This window comes from Impatiens glandulifera, chromosome 1 (genome assembly GCF_907164915.1).
Source record: "Impatiens glandulifera chromosome 1, dImpGla2.1, whole genome shotgun sequence".
NCBI classification, from domain to species: domain Eukaryota; kingdom Viridiplantae; phylum Streptophyta; class Magnoliopsida; order Ericales; family Balsaminaceae; genus Impatiens; species Impatiens glandulifera.
In genome coordinates, this window is record NC_061862.1 from 111,278,092 (window position 1) to 111,301,380 (window position 23,289).

General features: G+C 37.9%; 1 protein-coding gene across 1 annotated transcript; it reads left to right on the forward strand.

Annotated features, from left to right (window-relative positions):
• The first annotated feature begins 5,482 nt into the window (after window positions 1-5,482).
• Window positions 5,483-7,203, forward strand: LOC124936802 (protein SRC2-like). Its single transcript, XM_047477632.1, has 2 exons — window positions 5,483-5,892; window positions 6,463-7,203. The coding sequence occupies exons 1-2, from the start codon at window positions 5,554-5,556 to the stop codon at window positions 7,060-7,062; spliced, it is 939 nt and encodes a 312-aa protein (XP_047333588.1). The 5' UTR covers window positions 5,483-5,553; the 3' UTR covers window positions 7,063-7,203.
• The last annotated feature ends 16,086 nt before the right edge of the window (window positions 7,204-23,289 follow it).

Below are 23,289 nucleotides of genomic sequence, written 5' to 3' on the forward strand. Positions count from 1 at the left end.
TTGTGTTGACAGGGTTCAACAAGAGTCAAGTAAGAACTCAACGAAGGATTCCGCAAACAAGGTATTTCTTTGGCAACCAACTACGACGATGAAGATAGATATCGACAAGTTCGATGGAAACGGCGATTTTCGAATTTGGCAGCGGAAGATTAGGGCACTTCTTGCACAGCAGAGACTTGTGCGTACCCTTGAAGAACCAATTGCCTGGCCACCTGAGATCAGTGAGGATCAAAAGGATGAAATGATCGAATCGGCAATAGGTACAATCATTTTTCATTTATCAGATTCTGTTATTAGGATGATAGATAATGAAAAGAATCCTGCTTCAATGTGGAAACGTCTGGATGAGTTGTTTCAATCCAAGTCTCTGACCAACAAGATTTACTTGAAGGAGAGACTATTCAGCTATAAGATGATGCCGAATAAGACTCTTACACAGAATCTTGATGAATTCTTGAAGCTCAATATTGAGTTGTCAAATTCTGGAGAAAATGAAGGAATGAGCAATGAGAATCAGGCCATAATCATTCTCAATTCTCTTCCAGAATCATATAAGGAGGTCAAGAATGCAATCAAATATGGTCGAACTAGTATTACACTTGAAGAGGTAATATCTGCCCTAAAGTCGAGAGAGTTGGAGTTGAAAACTGACAAGAAGATCAGCTCAAACGGGGAAAACTATATGGCTAAAGGGAAGAGTTCCAAGAAGTCTAAACATCGTCCTAGCCACAACAATTCAAAGGAGCCAAATAACAGGACACTCCAGTCTGAATCAATGGAATCCAGAAAATGTTTTCATTGTGGAAAATTAGGTCATCTAAAGGTCAATTGCTATTTGTGGCAAAGGGAATCAAAGAAGAAACAAGGGGGTAATTCAATACCAGGACATGTCAAAGAATCAGCGAACTATGGTGATGGATATGATGATGGAGAGGTTCTAATGGCCTCAATGGAATCTGCAAATTGCGAATGGATTCTTGATTCTGGATGCACCTTCCACATGACTCACAACAAGGATTGGATATCAAACTTTCAGGATACAAATGGGGGCAAAGTTCTGATGGGAAATAGTAATACATGTCGAATAGAGGGCATTGGAGATATCAGCATCAAGATGTTTGATGGTGTTGTGAGGACATTGAGACATGTAAGGTTTGTGCCTCAACTTACACAGAATCTGATTTCTCTTGGGGTGCTTGATGATTTGGGATACAATTATCAAACTGGTTCAGGGAAGATGAAAATTATGAAAGAGAACAAGGTTGTGATACAGGGCATCAAGAAAGGGGGCTTATATCATTTGATTGGTGAGACAGTGTCAAAACAATCTGCATTTGTTGTCACAAATGAAGACAAGACTACAACAAAGTGGCATCGTAGGCTTGGACATATTAGTGAAAAAGGATTACACATACTCAGTCAAAGCAATCTGCTTGGTTCAGACAAGGTGACTAAGTTGAATTTCTGCGAGCATTGTGTATTGGGAAAACAACATCGGCAATCTTTCAAGACTGGAATTCACAAATCCAAGGGAGTGTTGGAATATGTTCATTCAGATTTATGGGGGCCTGAGAGAACACCCACCCAAGGAGGTAACTCATATTTCCTTTCAATTGTGGATGATTATTCTCGCAAGGTTTGGGTATATCTTTTAAAACATAAAAGTGATGCATTTGAGAAATTCAAAGTTTGGCAGACTCTAGTTGAAAATCTTACAGATAAAAAGGTGAAGACATTGAGAACTGACAACGGGTTAGAATTTTGTAATGAAGTATTTGATAGCTACTGTCGTGAGCAAGGAATTCAGAGACATCGGACAGTTCGACACACACCCCAGCAGAATGGTGTTGCCGAGCGCATGAATCGAACATTGATGGACAAGTCACGTTCAATGTTGTTTGGGGCAGGATTGCCTAAGACATTCTGGGGAGAAGCTGTAATGACAGCAGCCTATCTGGTGAATAGGTGCCCCTCTACAGCAATTGACTTTAAAACTCCTGAAGAAATGTGGTCTAGAAATCCACCAGACTTATCCCATCTCAGACCTTTTGGATGTACTGCCTATGCACATCAAAAGGAAGGAAAACTGGAGCCTAGAAGTCTAAAGGGTGTGTTTCTTGGTTATCCTCAAGGGGTGAAAGGTTACAGAATTTGGTTAAAACAGTCAGGTGGTTTCAAAACTATAATAAGCCGAGATGTAGTCTTCAATGAGGAAGAATTTGTGTGTCTTACTCAAGAAACATCTAACACCACCCAAGGGGGTTCAAATACAAGCAAGCAAGGAACAAGTGTTGACTATGTTCCTATGATGGCTCAACAACGGGTAGTTACTGATTCGGTGGAGGAGAATTATGGCAACATGGATCAGGTGGAGTCACCAGTCTTAGTTAATGATTCAACAACAGCTACCACTGAAACAGAGTTAACAGATGAACAAAGTGATGAAGCAAGGCAACCTGATACCGACTATCAACTCACAAGGGATCGGGAAAGGAGACAAATTAAGCCCACACAAAGGTATGGTTTTTCTGCTTATACTGATTTATTAGCTTATGCGTTTGTTTCTGCAGTTGAAATAGGTAAGGTGGAGCCAGAAGACTATAAACAAGCACTAAACTCAAAGGATAAGCTGAAGTGGATTGATGCTATGCAAGAAGAGATGAATTCACTACATATTAACCATACATGGATACTTGTTCCAAGACCGTCAAAACAGTCAGTGATTAAATCCAAATGGATCTATAAGATCAAGGAAGGAAATACTATAAAAGAAGGGGTCAAGTACAAAGCTAGGTTGGTGGCCAAGGGTTTCTCTCAGAAAGAAGGGATTGATTATAATGAGATTTTCTCACCTGTTGTCAAGTACAAGACTATTCGGATTATGCTATCACTAGTAACACATTTTGATTTAGAACTGGAGCAGATGGACGTCAAAACAGCATTCCTCCATGGAAATCTGGAGGAAACCATCTTCATGGAGCAGCCAGAGGGTTTCGAATTACAGAAAGGTAAAGATATGGTATGTCTGCTACAAAAATCATTGTATGGCCTCAAGCAATCTCCAAGACAGTGGTACTTGAGATTCGATGCCTTCATTTCTCAGCAAGGGTTTATCCGAAGCAGCTACGATATATGCCTGTATTTCAGAGGATCGAAAATCCAAGATGCTGACTATCTTCTACTCTATGTAGATGATATGCTACTGATTAGCAAAGAATTCTCAAGAATAAAGAATTTGAAGGCAGTCCTTAATTCAGAATTTGATATGAAGGACTTGGGCAGTGCTGGCAAAATTCTGGGCATAAGGTTAGTAAGAGACAGAATGAAAGGTTTAATGACTCTCAGTCAGAAGGGTTATCTTGAAAAGGTAATAGACAAGTTTGGGATCAGAGGAGCCAAACCAGCTAAAATGCCTATTACAAATCAGTTTTCTTTGACAGCTGCAAGTTCTTCGAAAACCAGTTCAGATCAAGCATATATGGAAAAAGTTCCTTATTCAAGTGCTGTTGGATCAATCATGTACTCCATGGTTTGCACCAGACCAGATTTAGCTTATGGGATCAGCACCTTAAGCAGGTTTATGGCAAATCCAGGTAGGGATCATTGGCTGGCTATGAAATGGTTATTAAGATATATTGCCTCTACAACCGATACAGGTATATGCTACAAGAAAAAGAATACTCCTGAAGTAACAGTCATCGGGTATGTGGATTCAGACTTTGCAGGTGATAAAGACACTAGAAGATCTACTACTGCTTTCTATTTTCTGATAAATGGAAATTGCATCAGCTGGAAAAGCCAACTACAATCAGTGGTAGCATTATCAACCACTGAAGCTGAGTACATAGCAGCAACAGAGGCTATAAAAGAGGCCATGTGGATTCAAGGTCTACTTCAAGAACTCAAACTGTTTAAGGGGTCTGCTACTATCTACACTGACAGCCAAAGTGCTCTTCATTTGTGCAAGAACCCTGTGTTTCATGATAGAACAAAACATGTGGACATAAAATATCATTTCATTCGGGAAAAGATAGCACAAGGTGTAGTTTCAATTGGTAAAATTGGAACAGAAGATAATCCTGCTGATGTTGGAACAAAAGTGTTAACTTTAAGCAAGTTTAAACATTGTTTAAAACTGCTTAGAGTTGAAGTAACTTGAACTGTGGGTGGCTTCAAGCAATGATGCAAATATGAGTTTTTGATTCCACTAGAAGTTGAAGAATGATCAAACAACCCAAGGTGGAGATTGTTGATTTTGGGTTGAACCGGTTTTTGTTTTTGTTAGCTGTTTTTTGGGTCCGGTTTAATTAATTGTAAAAACCGGGTCATTCATTTTATGTTGATATAAGAAGATAGGTGGTTAAGTTTTTAGAGTATTCTGTTTTTCCTTTTCTTGAGTGAGTTTACTTTTCTTGAGAGATTTTGGTGAAGAATTCTTGCAAAGAAAGGTGTGTAAGAAAAGGATAGATAGTGTGAGCGATTGTAATCTGATACTTTTTCTATATAGTGGAATCAAGCTCCAAGCTGAGCTTGACGGAGACGTAGGTCCAATTTGGGCTGAACTCCGATATCAAATTTGTGTCTTCTTCTTATTCCTCTGGTTTCTGTTTTTGGATTTCTGGTTTTCATTGAAATATTGTGTTGATCTTGGAGAGTATTTCTCAACATATATATATATATATATATATAATATGAATATTCCTACTTAACGTGTGGGTGAGGGCTAATTTAACTTCCTTCTCATTTTTTCTCTTTTTTTACCTGTATATTTATTTATTTATTAATATTTTTCTTAAATTCTAAATCATAATCTCTAATTTCTAAAATTTATTCCACAATCTCTTAACCCTAAAATTTAATCTTAAATCTTAACTCTAATTTTTAAACGTAAATCATAAATTATAAATCTAAAAAAAAAGAAAGAAAGACTAGAAAAATTAATTTACTATTAATAATAAATAAATAAATAAATAAAAATAGTAGAGAGAAAAGTTACAGAATTATATTATATATAAAAAATTATAAAGAAATGATTGTGAGAAGGAATTTGAGAGAGGAAACGGGAAGAATGACCTGGTGCAATTTGATTAGTAACAAAATTTCTCTCTCTTCTCTCTCCTCGTTTTTATCTTTTTTTTCTAATAGCTGATGTATGATGTAGTAACACATCATCCCCTCTATCAAATTCTCTTAATGTCACTCCTCAAAATTATATAATTAATGTCACTCCTCAAAATTATATAATTAGTAAAAAATTAATAACTAATTTTGATAAATTAAAATAAATATTTAACAAAATAATAGTTTATAAATTGACAAATAAATTAATTTAAAATTAATTTATTGAACAATACCCGAAATGTTTGTTCATAAAGAAGAAGTTTCTTTCGACCTTCGTCTCCGCGTGTGGGTAAAAACTATTTAAGGCCTCTCTTAACATGCAATATTGATGCATCATAATAATAACCGTTCTTCCGAAATTCGTATTTCTCTCTCCTTCTCAAAAAAAACTCTCTAGAAAGAGATATCTCGCTTTCTCTCTGTAACAGAATCATGGAATATCGTCCGCTGGAAATCACGGTGATCTCGGCCAATGATCTCAAGGACGTAGGCCGCTTCTCCAAGATGGACGTCTATGTCGTCGTTTCTCTTTCCGACGAGCCCTGTAGCACTTGCCGTACTCCAATCCATAAGGACGGTGGAAAATCCCCAAAGTGGAATCACAAGGTAAAGCTCTTCGTCAATGAGAATTACCTTTCCCGAAACCCTAAATTAATCTTCAATATTCGCGCCGATCGTACCTTCTCTGATAAAGATGTTGGCGAGGTTTCCATCCCTCTCAAGGACCTTCTTCATGACTCCATCTCAGCCGAACGCAGCGTCGAATATAAGGTAAATCATATGATTATGGAATAATTCTGGTAGATTGTGAGTAAATTGTTAGGTTGGTTGATCATATCAAATTACATGAATCAATAGATTTCAAATAGCTTACAATTCCTAATATAGGGTTTCATGGTAGCTGATTATTTGTCATAGAAAGCTCTCATTATTTCATTAGAGCAGTGATAGAGAGAGGGAATTTGGTGAGAGAATTTGGTGAGGGAATGACCTTCATTGGTTCATTGGTTTGGAAAATGTAAAAGTGAGAGGAAAGAGAGAAAAGAGAGAAATTATTTAATTTTTTCGGCGAATAAGATTATGCCAAGTCATTCCCTCACTAAATTCCTTCACTAAATTCCTTCACCTAATCATCCCAAGATTCTCAAATTGACTCAAGTTAACATATATGAAGTTCATTCCTAATTCCTAAGGAGCCCCGTTAATTCTATAATTCAGCTTGCTAGATCAATTCTTCTTTGGGAATTAAGAATTTATTCAATTCCCCAATAAGTGAAAGATCAAAACTTTATTTAGGTACAATATGCTAACTATCATTTACAATTAATTTATTACATCTAGGTCCGCACACCCAAAGGCAAATCGGAAGGAAAACTAAAATTCTCATATAAATTTGGAGAAAAGTCTAAACAACCGGTTAACTCAACCAAGAACAGTGAACCCGTGACAGCCTACCCACCCTTCGCAGGGCCAAGCAAAGATCAATCGAGTTATGCTCAACCGCCACCAGCAGCAACTGCATATCAAGCACCACCACCAGCAGCAACTGCATATCAAGCACCACCACCAGCAACTGCATATCAAGCACCACCAGCAGCAACAACAGGTTATGGGTATCCTCCTCAAGGATATGGCGGTTATCCTCCTCCACCTCCCCGGGGATATGGTGGTTATCCCCCGGCAGCCTATGGTGGTTATCCTCCTCCGGCTGGCTATGGTGGCTATCCTCCTCCGGTAGGCTATGGTGGTTATATGTCACAGCAACCACCGCCTATGCAGGCTCAGAAGAAGAAGAAGAAGAATAACTTTGGGTTAGGAATGGGAGCGGGATTATTAGGAGGATTGTTGGTTGGTGATATGATATCGGATGCGGGGGATAATATGGCTGCTTATGATGCGGGGTATGATGATGGATTCGACGATTCTGCATTTGGATTCTGATTGAATTCCGGTATATTTGATGCATTTATTATGCTCAAGAACCACTAATTGATTTGCTGTTTGTTAATACTATAATCAAGTTATCTATTGAGAATAATAGTTATTATGATTATGAGAAATGGAGATGATTTGGTTACTTAATTGATCTTTTTGCTGGTTTTACATGCATTTTCTATAAAAACTTTCATCTTCTAAAATCACGTGTAGTTATTAAATTTTATTTGGCTTCCCCAGTTTCTGAACTTGAACCAAATATTGGTTCCATGTAGAGCGAAAAATATTTTATTTTCTCATTATGATCGGGGTCAAGGGGGATCGAGATGAATTGGTAAAACTCTAGAAGATGTTAAAAAAACTAAAAATGTTGACTAGAGATCTGACAGGAATAGGGATTGGAATTTTAAAATTGGGTCGACATTAACCAAGCCGATTGGGACGGAATCTGAAATGATTGGGACGGAATTTTCTCAAGATCGAAAAAAACTAAAAGATATTGACTAGAGATCGGGACAAGGTTAATTCTTCAAGGTAAATTTTGATGGATTGTGAGAAGTACAATACTTAGATCTAATAAAAAAACACGGGTGAAAACTATCACATTAAAAATGAAAACAGAATAATAGCAACCGTAGTGCAATGTAGAACAATAACGTAAAAGTAAAAAAAGAACGAAATAACAACAAAAGAATCTTACTTAGGTTCGGACCAAAAATGTCATACGTCTTGCTTTGGGAGAATTGATTCAATAGAATTATAATATGGATTACAAACTCTAACTCTCTTTGTTTGTTCTAGGTTTAGTCCTACACCTCTTTTCTCGTTTACAATAAATATATATATATATATATTATTAGAATTAAGAATTAAGATAAAAATAATGTGATATATTTGATATCTTCGCCATGATATAATCTCGTGGCGATTTAATTGACATTTTCATCATATTACGATTTGATTGACATTTTTACCATTATGCGATTTCATGTCTTTTTAATCCAACAAATAATCGCACATATCTTCCTTCCCTTTTTACCTAACATTGAGGCACACCAAATTGGACCTCAAAACCCTAGGCCCAATTCCATCAAATTATCCATCTTGCCTCTATGTCTATTGTCAAATGAAAAAGCCTTATCACCAAGAACACCCTAGAACCGATCCTCCTACTTCTCCAATTACGTTCCAACCTTTGTGAAGTGAATCAAGTCGCAACATTTCTGAAACTTGATTCCCGTCACTACCTTCGTGGCCATATTTGCGGAATTTTCATCTGTGTGAATCTTTTCCACAACTACCGCTTCACTCGCTATTACATCTTGAGTATAGTGAAGTCAAATGTCAATGTGTTTTGAGCGCTCTTGAAACATCGAGTTCTTTGACAAGTGTATGACGCTTTGGTTATTGCAAAACAACTCCACTTTATATTACTTCACCCCAAATTTACCCACAAGATCCTTCAACCAAAGTGCCTCATTGATGCCCTCTATCACAGCGATATACTCAGTTCGACCTCCGTTGTCAAAATGGAAACTACGGATTGTAATTGTGCCTTCCAACTTACCGAGCATTCAAATAGGATAAACACATATCCTGTTAGGGACCTTCTCTTGTCTAAGTTACATACAAAATCAGCATCAACATGTCCTCTCAACTTATTACCACCTACACCCACCCGTTTAAAATAAAGACTGACATCTAAGGATCCCCCAACGTAACTGAGAACCCACTTCGCCGCCTCCCAATGTTCTTTCCCCAGGTTTTCCATAAAGCGGCTAACAAGACTGACCATGTCAGCAAAATTGGGTCGCGTACATATCATGACATACACGACGACACTCGCATATGGGGTGTTTGTCATTGTCACCTTTTCCTACTCGGTACTCGGTGATATCTTTGAAGAGAGCTTGAAATGAGTAGTTAATGGCGTTTGAACCTCATTAGCGTTAGACATCCTGAACTTAGCGACCACTTTTCGGAGGTAGTCACTTTGAGACATGAATAGAGAGCCTTTCTCCCGATCCCGCTCAATAACCATCCCAAAATTTTCTATCCTTCATCTTGAACTCACTTCCTAGCAAACTCTTGACCTTGCAAATATCTTCCTTGTTTCCCGATGCGATCAACATATCATCCACATATAAAAATAGGAAGACCACGCAACCATCAACCCACTTAACATAGACACAACTATTGAAATTTCCCCTCATGAAATTGTTACGAACCATGAACCCTCACTCTCACGTGCCCCAATATCTTATTGTATTGTTACACCCCAATCTCTATCATGTTCCATAGATTAACACGTGTTTGTAAGACACGTGGCAATATGGAAGGACTACTTCGAGGAAGCTCGAGATTTGATGCATTTCAACCTTGGTTTGCGTGCCAGAAATCTTTTAAAATGAAACCTTTAGTTTTTAAAAGATTTTGAAAATAATAGGAGCGGTAAGAAATTAATTATGTAAAAATAATTAATCGTTTGTTCAAATTTTAATAATCTAGGAGGCTAAATAACAATTTATATGGAACCCGATTTAAATTAATTAAACAATTAATTTAAAGATCATTCATTTAAAAATCAGAGTCGCCAAGAGATTTTATGAAAATCAGTAAAATGATACGTGTACAAACGTATTTATACTAGAGTTTCTGAAAAATGTGGTTCGTTGTCTGTTTGCGCCCGCTTAAGGACGGTTTTCAAAATCCTTCTAAAATAAACAAAGTCTGTCTTTTATAAATCTAATTATAACAATCCTTATCTTTAATTAGTAGTCTATGGGTCTTAAATGAGGATAAACTTTAAATAATTGTACAAAATTATTTAAAGAAGGTGTGTACCTGTTGCGTTGATGTTCAAATTTAACAAAACTTGAAAATATCAGAGAAAGGTGTTAGAGAGTATAACCAAACAATGCCTTAGGAAAAAACTTTATTTTGGGAAACGTCCTGGAGATTTTTTAGAGTTATTTTCTGACATCGGGAATACCACTTTTAAAAAATTCGGTTTGATTCCAAAATAATTTTGGATTTTATTAAAGTTGGAACCAAACTGGTCTAAGGATTAAATCCTAGGTTCGAGTCCGATTTTATCAATCTGGGCTCACTAGGGTTTGAGAGGTTCAATCTTGAGTGAGGGTTCGGACTTAAGCCTCGGGCTGGGGTTAAAGGTGTAATGGTCTTAGGCTAAGTGGGGGTTCAATCCTAGTCATGGGTCATAGGCTGGACTAGGGCTTGATTTTGTTGGTCCTAGGCTAATATGAGACTAGGCTTAATCGTTGGTCCTAGGCTAGGGCTAGGGTTTGGTTTTGTCGGTCCTAGGCTAAGATGAGGCTAGGTCTTAAGATTGAAAACATTGGTCCTAATGCTAGGGCTAGGGTTTAGTTTTGTCGGTCATAGGGTAAGATGAGACTAGGTTTCAAGATTAGAAATATCGGTCCTAGTGCTAGGGCTAGGGTTTGGTTTTTTCGGTCCTAGGCTAAGATGAGGCTAGGTCTTAAGATTGGAAACATCGGTCCTAGTTCTAGGGCTAGGGTTTGGTTTTGTCGGTCCTAGGCTAAGATGAGGCTAGGTGATGTCGATCCTAGTTTAGGTGTTAGGTTTGTTGGTCCTAGGTTAAGTGTCAATGTTAGTTTTACATGTCTTAGGTCAAATGGAAAGGTCGGTCCTAGGTTATTTTGGTCTAGGTTTAGTTTTATCGGTCCTAAGCCAATTCTACAAGTCCTAGTCTCATGGTCATGGGCAAATTTCACCGGTCCTAGGAGAATTTTGTAGGTCTTGAGTTAAATCTATCGATCCTCAGTCTTGAGTAAATTTCCTCGGTCAGGCTCCACGGTCCTGGGTAAATTTCCTCGGTCGGGCTCCATAGTCCTAGGTCAATTTCCTCGGTCATAAGGCAAAATTTTAGGACCGAGTGTTCTTATTTTGGTTTAAAACTTCATAAGCCTATAACGTTTGACTAGGATGTCGAAATCACAACCCGTAAGCTACAGTAGGTTCATATGATCATGAAGAATAAAAATCCTAACATAAATCACAATTTGAAGATCTTAAGAGGATCAATTTTAAAACACCATTTATAGGTCAAATTTTGGGATCTTTTAAATTAGGTCATTTCAAGGCCTGATTTTTGTTTCATTGGCTTTGAAATGATGAATATAGTTGATCTAAACCAAAATAAGAACATTACAACAACATTAAAATAGTTTTTGAAGATTGAATCAAAATCTAATTTTTTTCAAAAACTCATTTTGATCAAATTGATGAAACAGTCACATGGAAATCATCCCTACATGTTAACAAATATGTATTACAACGTGTAGACAAAGAAATCAGTGGATTTGATCACTTGTGGATAAAGCTAGAGCTTCTAGAATATTGGATGCCGACGAGGTCACGATTCCGGCGAGCGCATCGTTACAGCGAAGAAGACGACTAAAATGATGTTGTTTCGCCTAACGTCGTATGCGTTCCGTCCGCGGTTAGCAGTATTGACTAACGAAGTTAGTCCATCCCATTAGTTGATCCAATGGGCACGGGCGCGCGTGGCCCTGTAACATTCGGCTGCGTGGGAGCGTCTGGGATGTTGGATGAGATTTGGGGGCTCATCTGATGGTCTAGAATCCTGTTGCAGAGATTAAACATAGTTTCAGCTACACATGATTATGCAATTATATTTTTTATTTAAAAAGTTATTAAAAAACAGTTTTAATCCCTTTTAAATCCATTTTTTCACCAAATATTTTACAAAATATATTTCTACAATCATAATAACAATTATGATCATATTTTATTTTTTGGAAAATTTTGGGAATTTAGGGGTGTTTTATTTAATTACCTTAAGTCATAAATTAAACATAATTTATGATTAAATCACAATTAAATATTTTTAACCCCTTCCTTGGTCTAATTTGGGTAAAATATATACAAATATTTTATCCTCAAATTATTTTAGGCATTTTGGAAAGTTTCCTTAATTAAGGTTTAATTATCACAATAATTAATCTTCAATTATGTTTTAATTCCTTCATTAAGTTATTTTGAATATAAAAAATGCAAAATCCTGTTTTAATATTATTAAACATAATATTATTATTTTGAAAATAGGGTAAGTCAAATTTTCATGCTTGCAGAATGCCCCTCTCGAATCGAGTTTGAATAAAACAATCATAATTTTTTGGAAAACATGGGTTCGAGGTTTGATCATAAAAATTTGTACCCTAACCTACAGTGAGGAAGAAGGATAAAACCTGGATGGCAGCAGTTGCTGGTGGGGAGTCATCACAATGACTCGTGGTTGGGGAGATGACGTGATCTTCCTTTGCACATTGTCTTCTGTCGGGGATAGACTATCACAATAGTCTTATCATGCACCGAGAAGATGATAGGGTGTTATTGGGGAACGATTCATGACAATGACTCATTCTCTTCTTTGTTCAATCTTGTTGAGGATAGACTATAATAATAGTCTTATCCTGTTGGGGAGTATACAAGATTCCAACTGGGGATGGATTACTAAAATAATCCTGTCATAACAATGACTGATGGTGCATATCAACAAATAGGACTCAACTGGGGATTAAAAAGAACTCTTTGTGGGGAAGAGTCTCATGCTAGTAAGACTACCTATCGGGAAGTAGGACTCTCCTATTGAATGCTCTCCTGGGAATACAATCTCACGGGGATAGAGATAAAACTCTCGGGAGATAATGATAACAATCATACAATGTCCATCAATAAATAGAATCTTCTACTAGAGAGTAGTCACTACAATGACTCTTGAGGATACTTGTAATACGATAGGATTTACTGTAGGAGATGATATCCACAACTAGGACTTTTCTGAGGAATGAAGAGAATTCTCCGTTAGGATGAAGGAAGACCTTCTAGGTGACGTGACAACTATCACGTTGGGTGGTGATAACAATCACGCTGTTTTGTAGCAACCGTCTCTCTGTGGGGATGATTACAATCGTGCTGAGAATATAGGTTATAACAATAACTTATGGACAAGATGAGTGACAACAATCACTTTAGTGGGGAGTGGTCATAATAATGATCGGTACAGATACCTACCAAGAGATATGGCTTATTCTTATAAGGGATATGTGAAAACATTCTCTTTGAGAGGAATGGGTTATAACAATAACCCTTATGGTCGTCGTACCTTCTAGGATGGGTTATAACAATAACCCATGTGGACGTCAATCTATTGGGGATAGGTTACGACAATAACCCATATAGATGCATATTGGAATAGGGCTTTAAGAATCATAACAATGATCTTTTGTGCCTATTAACTAGGGCTTTAAAGAGGTCTTATATGAAGTAACCTCCATAGCTTATTGAGCATCCTGCTTCCGCTGGGGATTGTTCATGAGAGAAGATGTCCTAATTGGTAGCCTTCTCTTTCTTGGACCTGACAAAGTGTCCTTCATAGTTGGTTGAAGTTGTCAACTCTTTAGGGGAGTTAAGGGAATGGTATAATAGAAACTTTTTAAACTAGTTGTTTTATCACTCTATAAAGTGGGGAGCTTGAACAAAAGCTATTTGGGGAACGAATTATTCCCAATTTTGTCTCAGACAAGGTTTAAAAGTAGAAGAAACTCTGGTCATACCTATGTGATAGGATGACTTGAATTCGAAACGTGTTTTGGGCCAAGACACGAGCATGCATTCCTATGTTATTGGAATTGTCTCATTTTTTAAAGATTCCGATCTCCTTATTCTCCTATGTTAAGATATGGATGATAAATTTAATCTCATGTAGACGATTATCCAAGATGTTAACTTGCGGGGAAGGTGACCATGGGAACAGTGGCGGACCCAGAAATATTTTCTCGGGGGGGTCAAATACATAGTAACGTAGTATTTTTTTGACTATCAAATAAATGCATTTTTTAATTAAAATTCTACTCGATAATTACATAAAAATACTAACAAGCACAATTACTAAATCATTCTTGTCCATGAGTCGGTACAAAAGAAGACAAAATATCTTCATTACGTTGACTATACCAATCAATCAATTCAAGAAAATTAACTTTATTTGATGAACTACTTGACTCATATGTCCTCGAAAAGGTAATCCTTGCCTCAATAGAAAGTGTGTTACATCAAACATTGTCGTTAAACGGGTGCGATAATTTATTTCTATATCACGACCATGTGTACGTAAAACGTTTCTCACATTATGTCTTTGATCTTAAAATGATTCAAATTGAACTCTAGCTTCATTATGACAACTATTTGAAGTTCTCATATGACGATTGAATCTTTCTAATGCCCTTTTCCAATTTTTGTATCCATCTCCTATAAATGTATCATCTACGTTTTCTCTATTTAAAGGCTTGAAAAGATAACACCAAAAACAAAATGATGCATCTTTTGATATGCTATATTATAACCATGTATATTTGATCAGTAACATTAGACTCGTTAGTAGGCTCATTAATTGATTGAGAAGACTCATGTTGGTCATGTGATGTAGAAGTACAAATTCGTTTATAGAACATCTCCATTATTCTATATCCTACATAAAATAAATAATTAAAAATAAATATGTGTCACAACTTTAGACCCCTAAATAAAATCTAACAAATATATTTATTTGTTGAAATAATTTAAAACTAATTTAAAATTAAGAAATATAAAATAATATTTTACCCTTATATTTATATTTTTACCCTTATATTTATAAATAATTTGTATTATTAATTATATTAAAATTAATAATATATATATATAAATAAATTATAATATAAATGGAGTTTTAAAATAAATAATAATATTATATGATTTTAATTATTTTATATATAATTCTTGATCACTTGACCTCTATTATATATTTCAGCTCCAAAACCAGTAAGACAAAGCCTAATTTGGTAAACATATATATAAAATATCTTAAAAGTTTTATCCTGGTTGGGGGAGGCCCGGGCCCCCCAAGGCCCCCCTTGTAGGTCCGCCACTGCATGGGAATCATGTTCAGTTATATTTTTGGTTGTTTTTGCCATGGGCCGCAATCCTTCGAAAGTTTTATTATTCCGGGGATAATCACATAGAGAGTTTTAACTTTCTGGCTGGGGAAATTTTCTTTTGTCTTTATTTTCGACAACCGGGGTATATATAGTGGAATTGATACGTTCTGATCTTGCGATAGTCATCGGGACAACCGCCCGAATGAGCATAAAAAGTGATTTCAACACTTCAACCTACACGGGACTGTTTTTTTATTTTTTATTTTATTGGTCCCTGAGGGTATCAGGAGGACGACACGTTCTACTCTTGCGATAGTCATCGGGGCAGCCTCCCGAGTAAGTATGAACGATGACTTCACCTCGACCTGTAGGGGATTTTTGTAGATGTATTTTTTGGAGCCTTGAGTCTAGTTCTCTTATACAAAGGGGAATGAGAATTATGGCTTTGGCTTGGATCTTGGGGGTTTATTCCATTTCTTTTTCAAAAGTCTTCCCTTGAAGGTTAGCTTTCTACATAATCGTGTAGCACGAAAACGAGCTTATTAAGGATATCCATCGATAGAAGTTTTTCGGAAACATGGGGTTTTGGAGATCAATCGTAGTTTGATTGCAAGAGACGCTCTTGAATTTCGCCCTTATTTGTTTCCTAAAATCCTTATCACTAGTTGGTGGAAAGAACCAGGGTTCCCACTGTCCTAAGACCCTATGGGGATAGAACTAGAAATAGTTCATTTATTTCGAGTTTGAGCTCTTTGAGCTCATTGAGACCAGAACTATACAAAGGCTGCCTACGTATCTTCCATTTTTCCTTGATATATTCTCTTAATTTATTTGGAAGAATCAGGTCTCACGTAGTTCTCCCATGTTCATGATGATGTAGTTGTACAAAATTAGAGGTCGACTAGTTCACTCGAAGCTGAGAGCTAGCTAGGGATTTCCCATGTAGTAATACACTACTAGAGGTTGATTAGTCTACTCTTAGTTAGGGCTAACTGTTGGGAAATTTGAACATAGTCTTACAAGACTAGAGCTTTGATTAGTCCTTTCCTGGCTGGGGACTATTTCTGGGAAGGTATGACTTAGTCGTACAATGCTAGAGGTTGATTAGTACACTCCTGATTGGGGACTAACTTTGGGGGATTGTAATGCGATCCAACAAGACCAGTGGTTTGATTAGTCTCTTATAGTTTAGGGACTAATCCTTGCGAATGTTGACATAATTGTACAAGAATAGAGGCCAATTAGTCCGCTCTTATGGACTAATTGTTGGGAGTTATGGCATATACATACACCATTGGAGGTTGATTAGTCCATGAGGACTAAACTTGTCTTAATCCTGGTAAGGCTGGATTGGGATCCATTGTAATCCTATTAAGGCTATATCAGAGCTGTAATAATCTTGCTAAGGCTAGATTAGAGCCGTTATAATCCTGCTAAGGCTAGATTAGAGTCGTAATAATCCTACTAAGGCTAGATTAGAGTCATGATAATCTTGTTAAGGCTAGATTCAAGTCGTGATAATCATGCTAAGGCTAGATTAAAGTTGTTGTAATCCTACTAAGGCTAGATTAGAGTCGTTGTCGCGAAACGATATTAGACATAATATCGTTTTAGGGCATCTAGATTTCTCAGAGCAATGAATTCTTCGCCTTCAACTATCGAAAGGAGAACTGCACCTCTAGAGAGGATTTTCTTGATGAGGAAGGGACATTCCTATCGTGGTCGGAACTTTCCCTTAGGGTCTAACAGTTCATGGGTAACTTTGAGCACTATGTCACCTTCTTTTAGGCTTTTGGGTTTGACCTTTCTATTAAAGGCATCGGCCATTCATTTCTGGTAAGCCTGTATTTTGCATTACGCGTATAACCTATGGTCTTCCATCAACTAGTCATATCGAGCTTTCACCCAATATTCTTCAGTGACGTGAGATTCCAACAGGACTCTTAGTGTTGGAAATTCAATCTCGATAGGTTGTACGACATCCATACCGTATACCAGAGAATAGGGAGTGTCGTTTGTTGATGCTCGAGTAGTCGTATGATATCCCCATAAGGAAAATGTCATCTTTTCATGCCAATCCTTTACGTGTTGGTCATCTTCTTGATGATTCTGATCACATTCGTGTTCTTCGCTTCGACCGCACCGTTAGTTTGGGGTCGATAGGGTGAATATTTGTGATGTTCAATCTTGAACTCTTTGAGAATGGATAAAACCTTTCCCTGGAAGTGTATTCCATTATTCGAGATAATAGCATGGGGTACTCCATACTTAGCTATGATGTTAACACGGATGAATTTTGCTACCTAAGTAGACTTGAGAATCTTATAAGATGTTGTCTCGACCCATTTAGAAAAATAGTCTATGGTTACGAGTATGAACTCATGTCCATTGGAAGCATGGGGATAAATTTTCCCAATAACATTAATGCCCCATGTGGAAAAGGGCCATGGTGATGTCATGCAGTACAACAAAGATGCTAGAGTATGATTTAGATTAGCATATATTTAGCATTGGTGAGAGCTTTTCACATAGATGACGCACTCTTGCTCGATTTTTTTCCAATAATATCTGAGGAGGAGTATTTTCTTGGAAAGGGCTAGTCCATTCATGTGTGGACCACACACACCTGCGTGTACTTCTTCTATGATTCGTCGTGTCTCGAGACCATCAACATAGAGCATGTTTTGACCATCAAAAGATCGTCTGTAAAATTGTTAGTTATCCAAGCATAGTTGGTGGAATACTGGCGCAGGGCTCTTCGTTCCTTAGCTTAGAAGTGGGACGGATATTCTCCATACACAATGTAGTTTTGAAGGATATTGAACCATGGTGTTGGGTCAAATTATTTTGACTAACGTTATTTTAATGATGTATTAGTAAAACTTTGATTAAGAATGAAGCTAAGACGTCTAATTGTTTTTGGGCAAGTGTATCAAAAATATGCTAAGTTAGACTTGGTTTGAAACAGGCTAATTAGACGTTTTCTAGTTAGACGTGCAGTCTAACAGATACGTAGTTAGACGTGCAGTCTAACAGATACGTAGTTAGACGTGCAGTCTAACAGATACGTAGTTAGACGTGCAGTCTAATAGATACGTAGTTAGACGTGCAATCTAACAGATATATAGTTAGACGTGCAGTCTAATAGATACGTAGTTAGACGTATAGTCTAACAAATACATAGTTAGACGTGTAGTCTAACAAACACATAGTTAGACGTGTAGTCTAACTCCATTAGACTTGGTGGTCTAATGGGTCTCGCTATTAGACGTTGGCGTCTAACTTCCTTAGACTTGGCAGTCTAATAAAGCACGTCTAATGCCTCGCTTCAGCAACTGCATGAAGTTAGCATTTGTCTACCCACGATCAACTAATTGTACGCTACTCCTGCTCCACTCATCCATGCAGTCTAGTACGCCAGCTATTTTTACCCAATGCATGAATACCACGAACGCAAATATTCCTCCACTACTTGTTCAGTAAAGGACAGTTTCAGAAGAATATCATGCGCACTACTAGTTCGGTACGTCCACGATCCTTGTGCACAGAGCCTGTTGTACTCTTGTACTATGGAGGCCTTCCAATGGGCGCTTGCCACGTGTTCATCTAGAAGATTCGACCGTTAGTGTTTGTCCTCTATATATAGATCCTCAAGGACAACGATCGACGTACCAGAGAGTAACAAGTTTTTACGAGCGTACTAGACTTATTTAGAAGTGGGATGGATATTCTCCATACACAATGTAGTTTTGAGGGATATCAAACCATGGTTTGGTGGGCACTTGAACGGAGGCTACCACTCCGACTTCGAAATCGGATTTCCATTTCTGACGAATCTTCAGAGGTTTGACCTTAATTCCAATAGGAAATTGAGTCATAGCCGCTAGCATAGCCAAGGTATCGGCAAAGCGATTTTGGTTTCTTGGTGCGTGTACAAAATACACGCGATCGAACTTGTCGATAAAACGAAGTAGGCAAGTGTGATAGGGTATGAGATTTTCTCCTCGTACTTGCCATGTTTCGTTAACCTGTGATATAACCAGATTAGAGTCGCCAACTATGTGTAATCTAGTTGCTCCTCTTTCGTATGCAATTTTGAGACCTGAGAGACATGCTTCAAACTTAGCCTCATTGTTGGTTACGGAATACGCTAACTTAATAGAGATGGGATTGTAGGTTCCCTTAGGATCTATCTGGAGAATTCCAATTCTGTAGCCATATTTGGACGAAGCTCCATCAAACATTAACTTCCTTGTGTCCGAAGAGATAGACATTATGGAGTCATCAAGGAAGTCGAGTTCGAAAGAAGGTTCGACTGTGATAGGTTGATCTGCTAGGAAGTCTACAACATCACTTCCTTTAACAAATTTATGATCCGTATACGTGATGTCGTATTCGGAGATCATTATCATCCATTTAGAAAATCTATGCTACAACAATGTTCGCTGAAATAGATAATGGATGGGTCAAGCCGGGACACCAACTTGATGGGGTGGGCCTGCATATAATGTCTTAGTCTTTTGGTGACCCATGCGAGTGCCCAACACATTTTCTAGGGTTTTGAATAGTTCAATTCATACCCAATCATTCTTTTACTTAGGTAGTAGACGACAATCTCAAGTTTATCCTCATTTTTTCTTGAGCCAATAGTCTGCCCATAGCCGAATCTATCACTGTGAGATAGAGAATTAAAGGAACACCGGGTCTTGGAGGTATAAGGACCGGTGGTGACTTCAGATAGTCTTTGATTTTGTCAAAAGCTTGTTGACAAGTGTCATCTCATTGGAATTTTTGATCATTTTTCAGTAGCTAGAAAAGGGGATCACAAGTGAGAGTTAGTTTGCTAATGAACCGACTGATGAACTGGATTTTTCCGAGAAAGTCTCGGACTTCTCGCTCATTTTGAGGTGTAGGAATAGCTATAATGGCCTCGATTTTGGAGGGATCGATTTCTATTCCACGTTGGGTGATGAGAAATCTTAGAATTTTACCGGTGGTGACTCCGAAAGCACACTTCTTAGGGTTCAACCGAAGCCGATATTTTCAAATTCTTTGCAAGAATTTGTCTAAGTTGGGAATATGCCATTGTTGATCCTTAGACTTCACTATCATGTCGTCTATGTAGACTTCCACCTCTTTATGGATCATGTCGTGTAAGATTATCATTACTGCACGTTGATAGGTAGCTCCGATATTTTTGAGACTGAATGGCATGACCCTGAAACAGAACGTTCCTACCTCCGTGATTAAGGTGGTTTTTTCTTTGTCTTCTTCAGCGATCTGGATTTGGTTATATCCTGAGAATTCATCCATGAAAGACAAGAGTTAATTTCCAACAGCATGATAGACCAGAATGTCGATGTGGGGAAAAGGAAAGCTATCCATATGACTGATTTTGTTCAGATCGCGGTAGTCTACACACATGTGCATCCTTCCATCCTTCTTCAAGACGGAACCATGTTGGCTATCCATGTGGAGTAGTCCATAGTTTCGAGGAATTTTTCTTCCAATTGTTTCTAGACTTCTTCTTTAACCTTGGCGACAACCTCAGTTTCCATCCGTCTTAACCTTTGTTTAACGGGTTTTTCCTCTGAATAAAGAAGAATTTGATGTCGAATGATTGCAAGATCGACTCCGGGCATATCCTTGTAAGACCAGGCGAACACGTCTTTATTGGTCTTTAGCAATTCAATCACCACGATTTGAGGATCGTCTTGAGTATTGAGGTTTATCTTGATTGTCGTTTCGGTTGCGGAAACTATCTCGTCCTCATGTTCCAAGAAGTTTTTCATTTCGAAATTAAATTCAGACTGGAATGAAACATCATTATCATCTGACATATATTTCAAACTGCACTCTAGTGTTTTATTGGATGCTTTATTACAAAAAGAAGATGACATCTCATCAGGATTGTCATTACAGACTTCTTTATTTATCACAACATCAGGCACTATTGCACAGTCCAAAAGGGGAGTAATATTACTATCAACACTCAGGTCGATTACAAAAGCTTTATCAACGGCTGGTAGGTTTGTAGAGTTTATCTTACAAGAATCTTCGTCAACAACCATGTCCTCGTCCGTTAGAGAAAGATCTTTGACAAGCTTTTCTAGGGTTTCATGCCAACTAGTAGTCTATTTCCTAATCATATTAAGAGATTAATTAGGATCAAAAGAACAATTTAAAAGGATTTTGAAACCTGGAGAGCGAGTTTGTAAAACTCGATTGAAGAAAGGTTCGGGGAAATCGAAACACGCCGTGGTTTCTTGTTCTCGCACAAACTGTCCATTTAGGGTTGGAGGAATAGGTATAAATTATTTAGAAATTTTAGCTTTCTTGGATTCCTCGCCCTATATCAGAGTATAACCGATGCCGAAGTTGTCTGAGTTGTAATAAGACCAGGGGAAAGAAGTCATGCCGGTAGCATTCGGTCCTAGACCCATTCTTGGGAAATATCTCATTTTCTACATGAGACGCATAGAGATCACACCGTAGGGAGTGAAGTCAGGAGTGGAAGATGAGTCCTGACCTTTCCTAAATATAGGATAAATGTCGAATCCATTTAACTCAATCTCTGGGTTAGTGGAATGAGTTGAACCGACGATGACTGTGACATATTTCTCACCTTCTATGGTATTGAGTTTGTCGTTAGCCATGAAGCGGATTTTCTGATACAGGGTAGAGGCAAGAGCCTTAGCCTAATGCAACCAGGGTCGTCCGAAGATTAGGTTGTACGATGGTCGCATGTTGATTACGTAGAATTCTACCTCAAAAGGTACACTAGCTACGTAGATCGTTGCTCGGAAGCTACCCATAATCTCTCGACGAGAATTATCAAAGCCACAGATGCACAGGTCCGAGGGAAGAACTTTATCAGCAGAAATGTCGAGTTCTTGGAGAATCTTCCAAGGACATATGTTCAATACCGAGCCATTGTCGATCAGAGTCATATAAATGACTTTATCATCCATCTTTATAGAAATGTAAAGAGCCTTAACATGAGGTCATCGGGAGCTGATAGGTCATTGTCCTCAAAACCTATCATGTTGATCTGAGGAGTTGATGAGATGATACCAACCAACTCTTTAAGAGTCGTGTTGGCTGGTATACTAGCTTGGCTCAGTTCATTCAGAACAGCTTGCCTGTTCTCGATAGAATATATCAGGATTTCCTAGATGAAAATGTTGGCATTGGTCTTCATAAGTTGAGCAAGAATACTATCGTCAGGGTTTAGAGCTTTGAACTTGTTTTCCCTTTTTGGATCGGTAGATGAGCTAGAAAGATTAACCGTAGTGGTTGTTTTCATGAAATTGGGTTGGAAGTCGTCTCCAATTCGGGTTGTTGAGAGTTCTCATTGCACTATTTTGGGAGGGCTCGGAGTAGGGTTGTCAATAATCCACAAATTTCAAGGTACTACCGGTGAAGGTGGATCTCGTTGTCTCCTTTTGGGTACAAGGGTTGACCATATTAACCTCGAGAGGATTAACAAGTCCGTTAACAGAAATTATGTTGACCTGATGATCGGGCAATGGATTGCTCACAATTTCGGGTATAGGAATGATTTTCTAATCAACCAGGTCTTGACACTGATGTTTAAGGGAACTACAATTATTAATAGAGCGACCATTCATTTGATGATATACGCACCATGCCCCTTCAAACCTGCCAAGGGACTCTACCATCTCTCGAGGAGCTAAGGGCTTGATGAGATTCCTTTGATGAAGGAGGGTAAAATCTTGACTCAGGGTCATGCCCAGATCGTCAAAAGTTCTTGGAAGTCTTAGGACCCTTGGTATCGACGGCTTAGATGTTGTTGGGACGTTTGTTTTAGCCAATATCGGTTTGTTCGGACCGGGCTTAGGAGGAGTCAGGGCCTGTCAAGCATTTGCGACCTAGTGAACTTCGGCTTTGTCTTTCCTCAGAGGCCAAGGAGGATCAACATAGGCCTTCACGGTTTTACCCTCTTTTCTTTCCTTGTCAAAGACTTCGTCGGAGTTATTGCCCGTTTTGAGGAGCTTCTTCATGGAAAGTTTTAACTGCGAACCCAATAGAATATCGGCCGTTAACATTATCCAGAATCATGTCGATTTGTCTTTGTTCTCTAGGCAGAGAATCAATCTCTTCAGCAACAGCTTTCCACCTTTTGATAAAGACCACGAATTTCTAGTTTTCGCCTTGCTTGACATTCTTGAGCTTCTTTTGGCCGTTCTAAGTTGAGATGCATGTTAAAATGTTCTATAAAGAATGACGC

Coding starts and splice junctions, on each gene's coding strand:
- LOC124936802 (XM_047477632.1), top strand. CDS start 5,554: ATGGAATATCGTCCGCTGGAAATCACGGTGATCTCGGCCAATGATCTC. Junction 5,893..6,462: donor AACGCAGCGTCGAATATAAG/GTAAATCATATG, acceptor TATTACATCTAG/GTCCGCACACCCAAAGGCAA.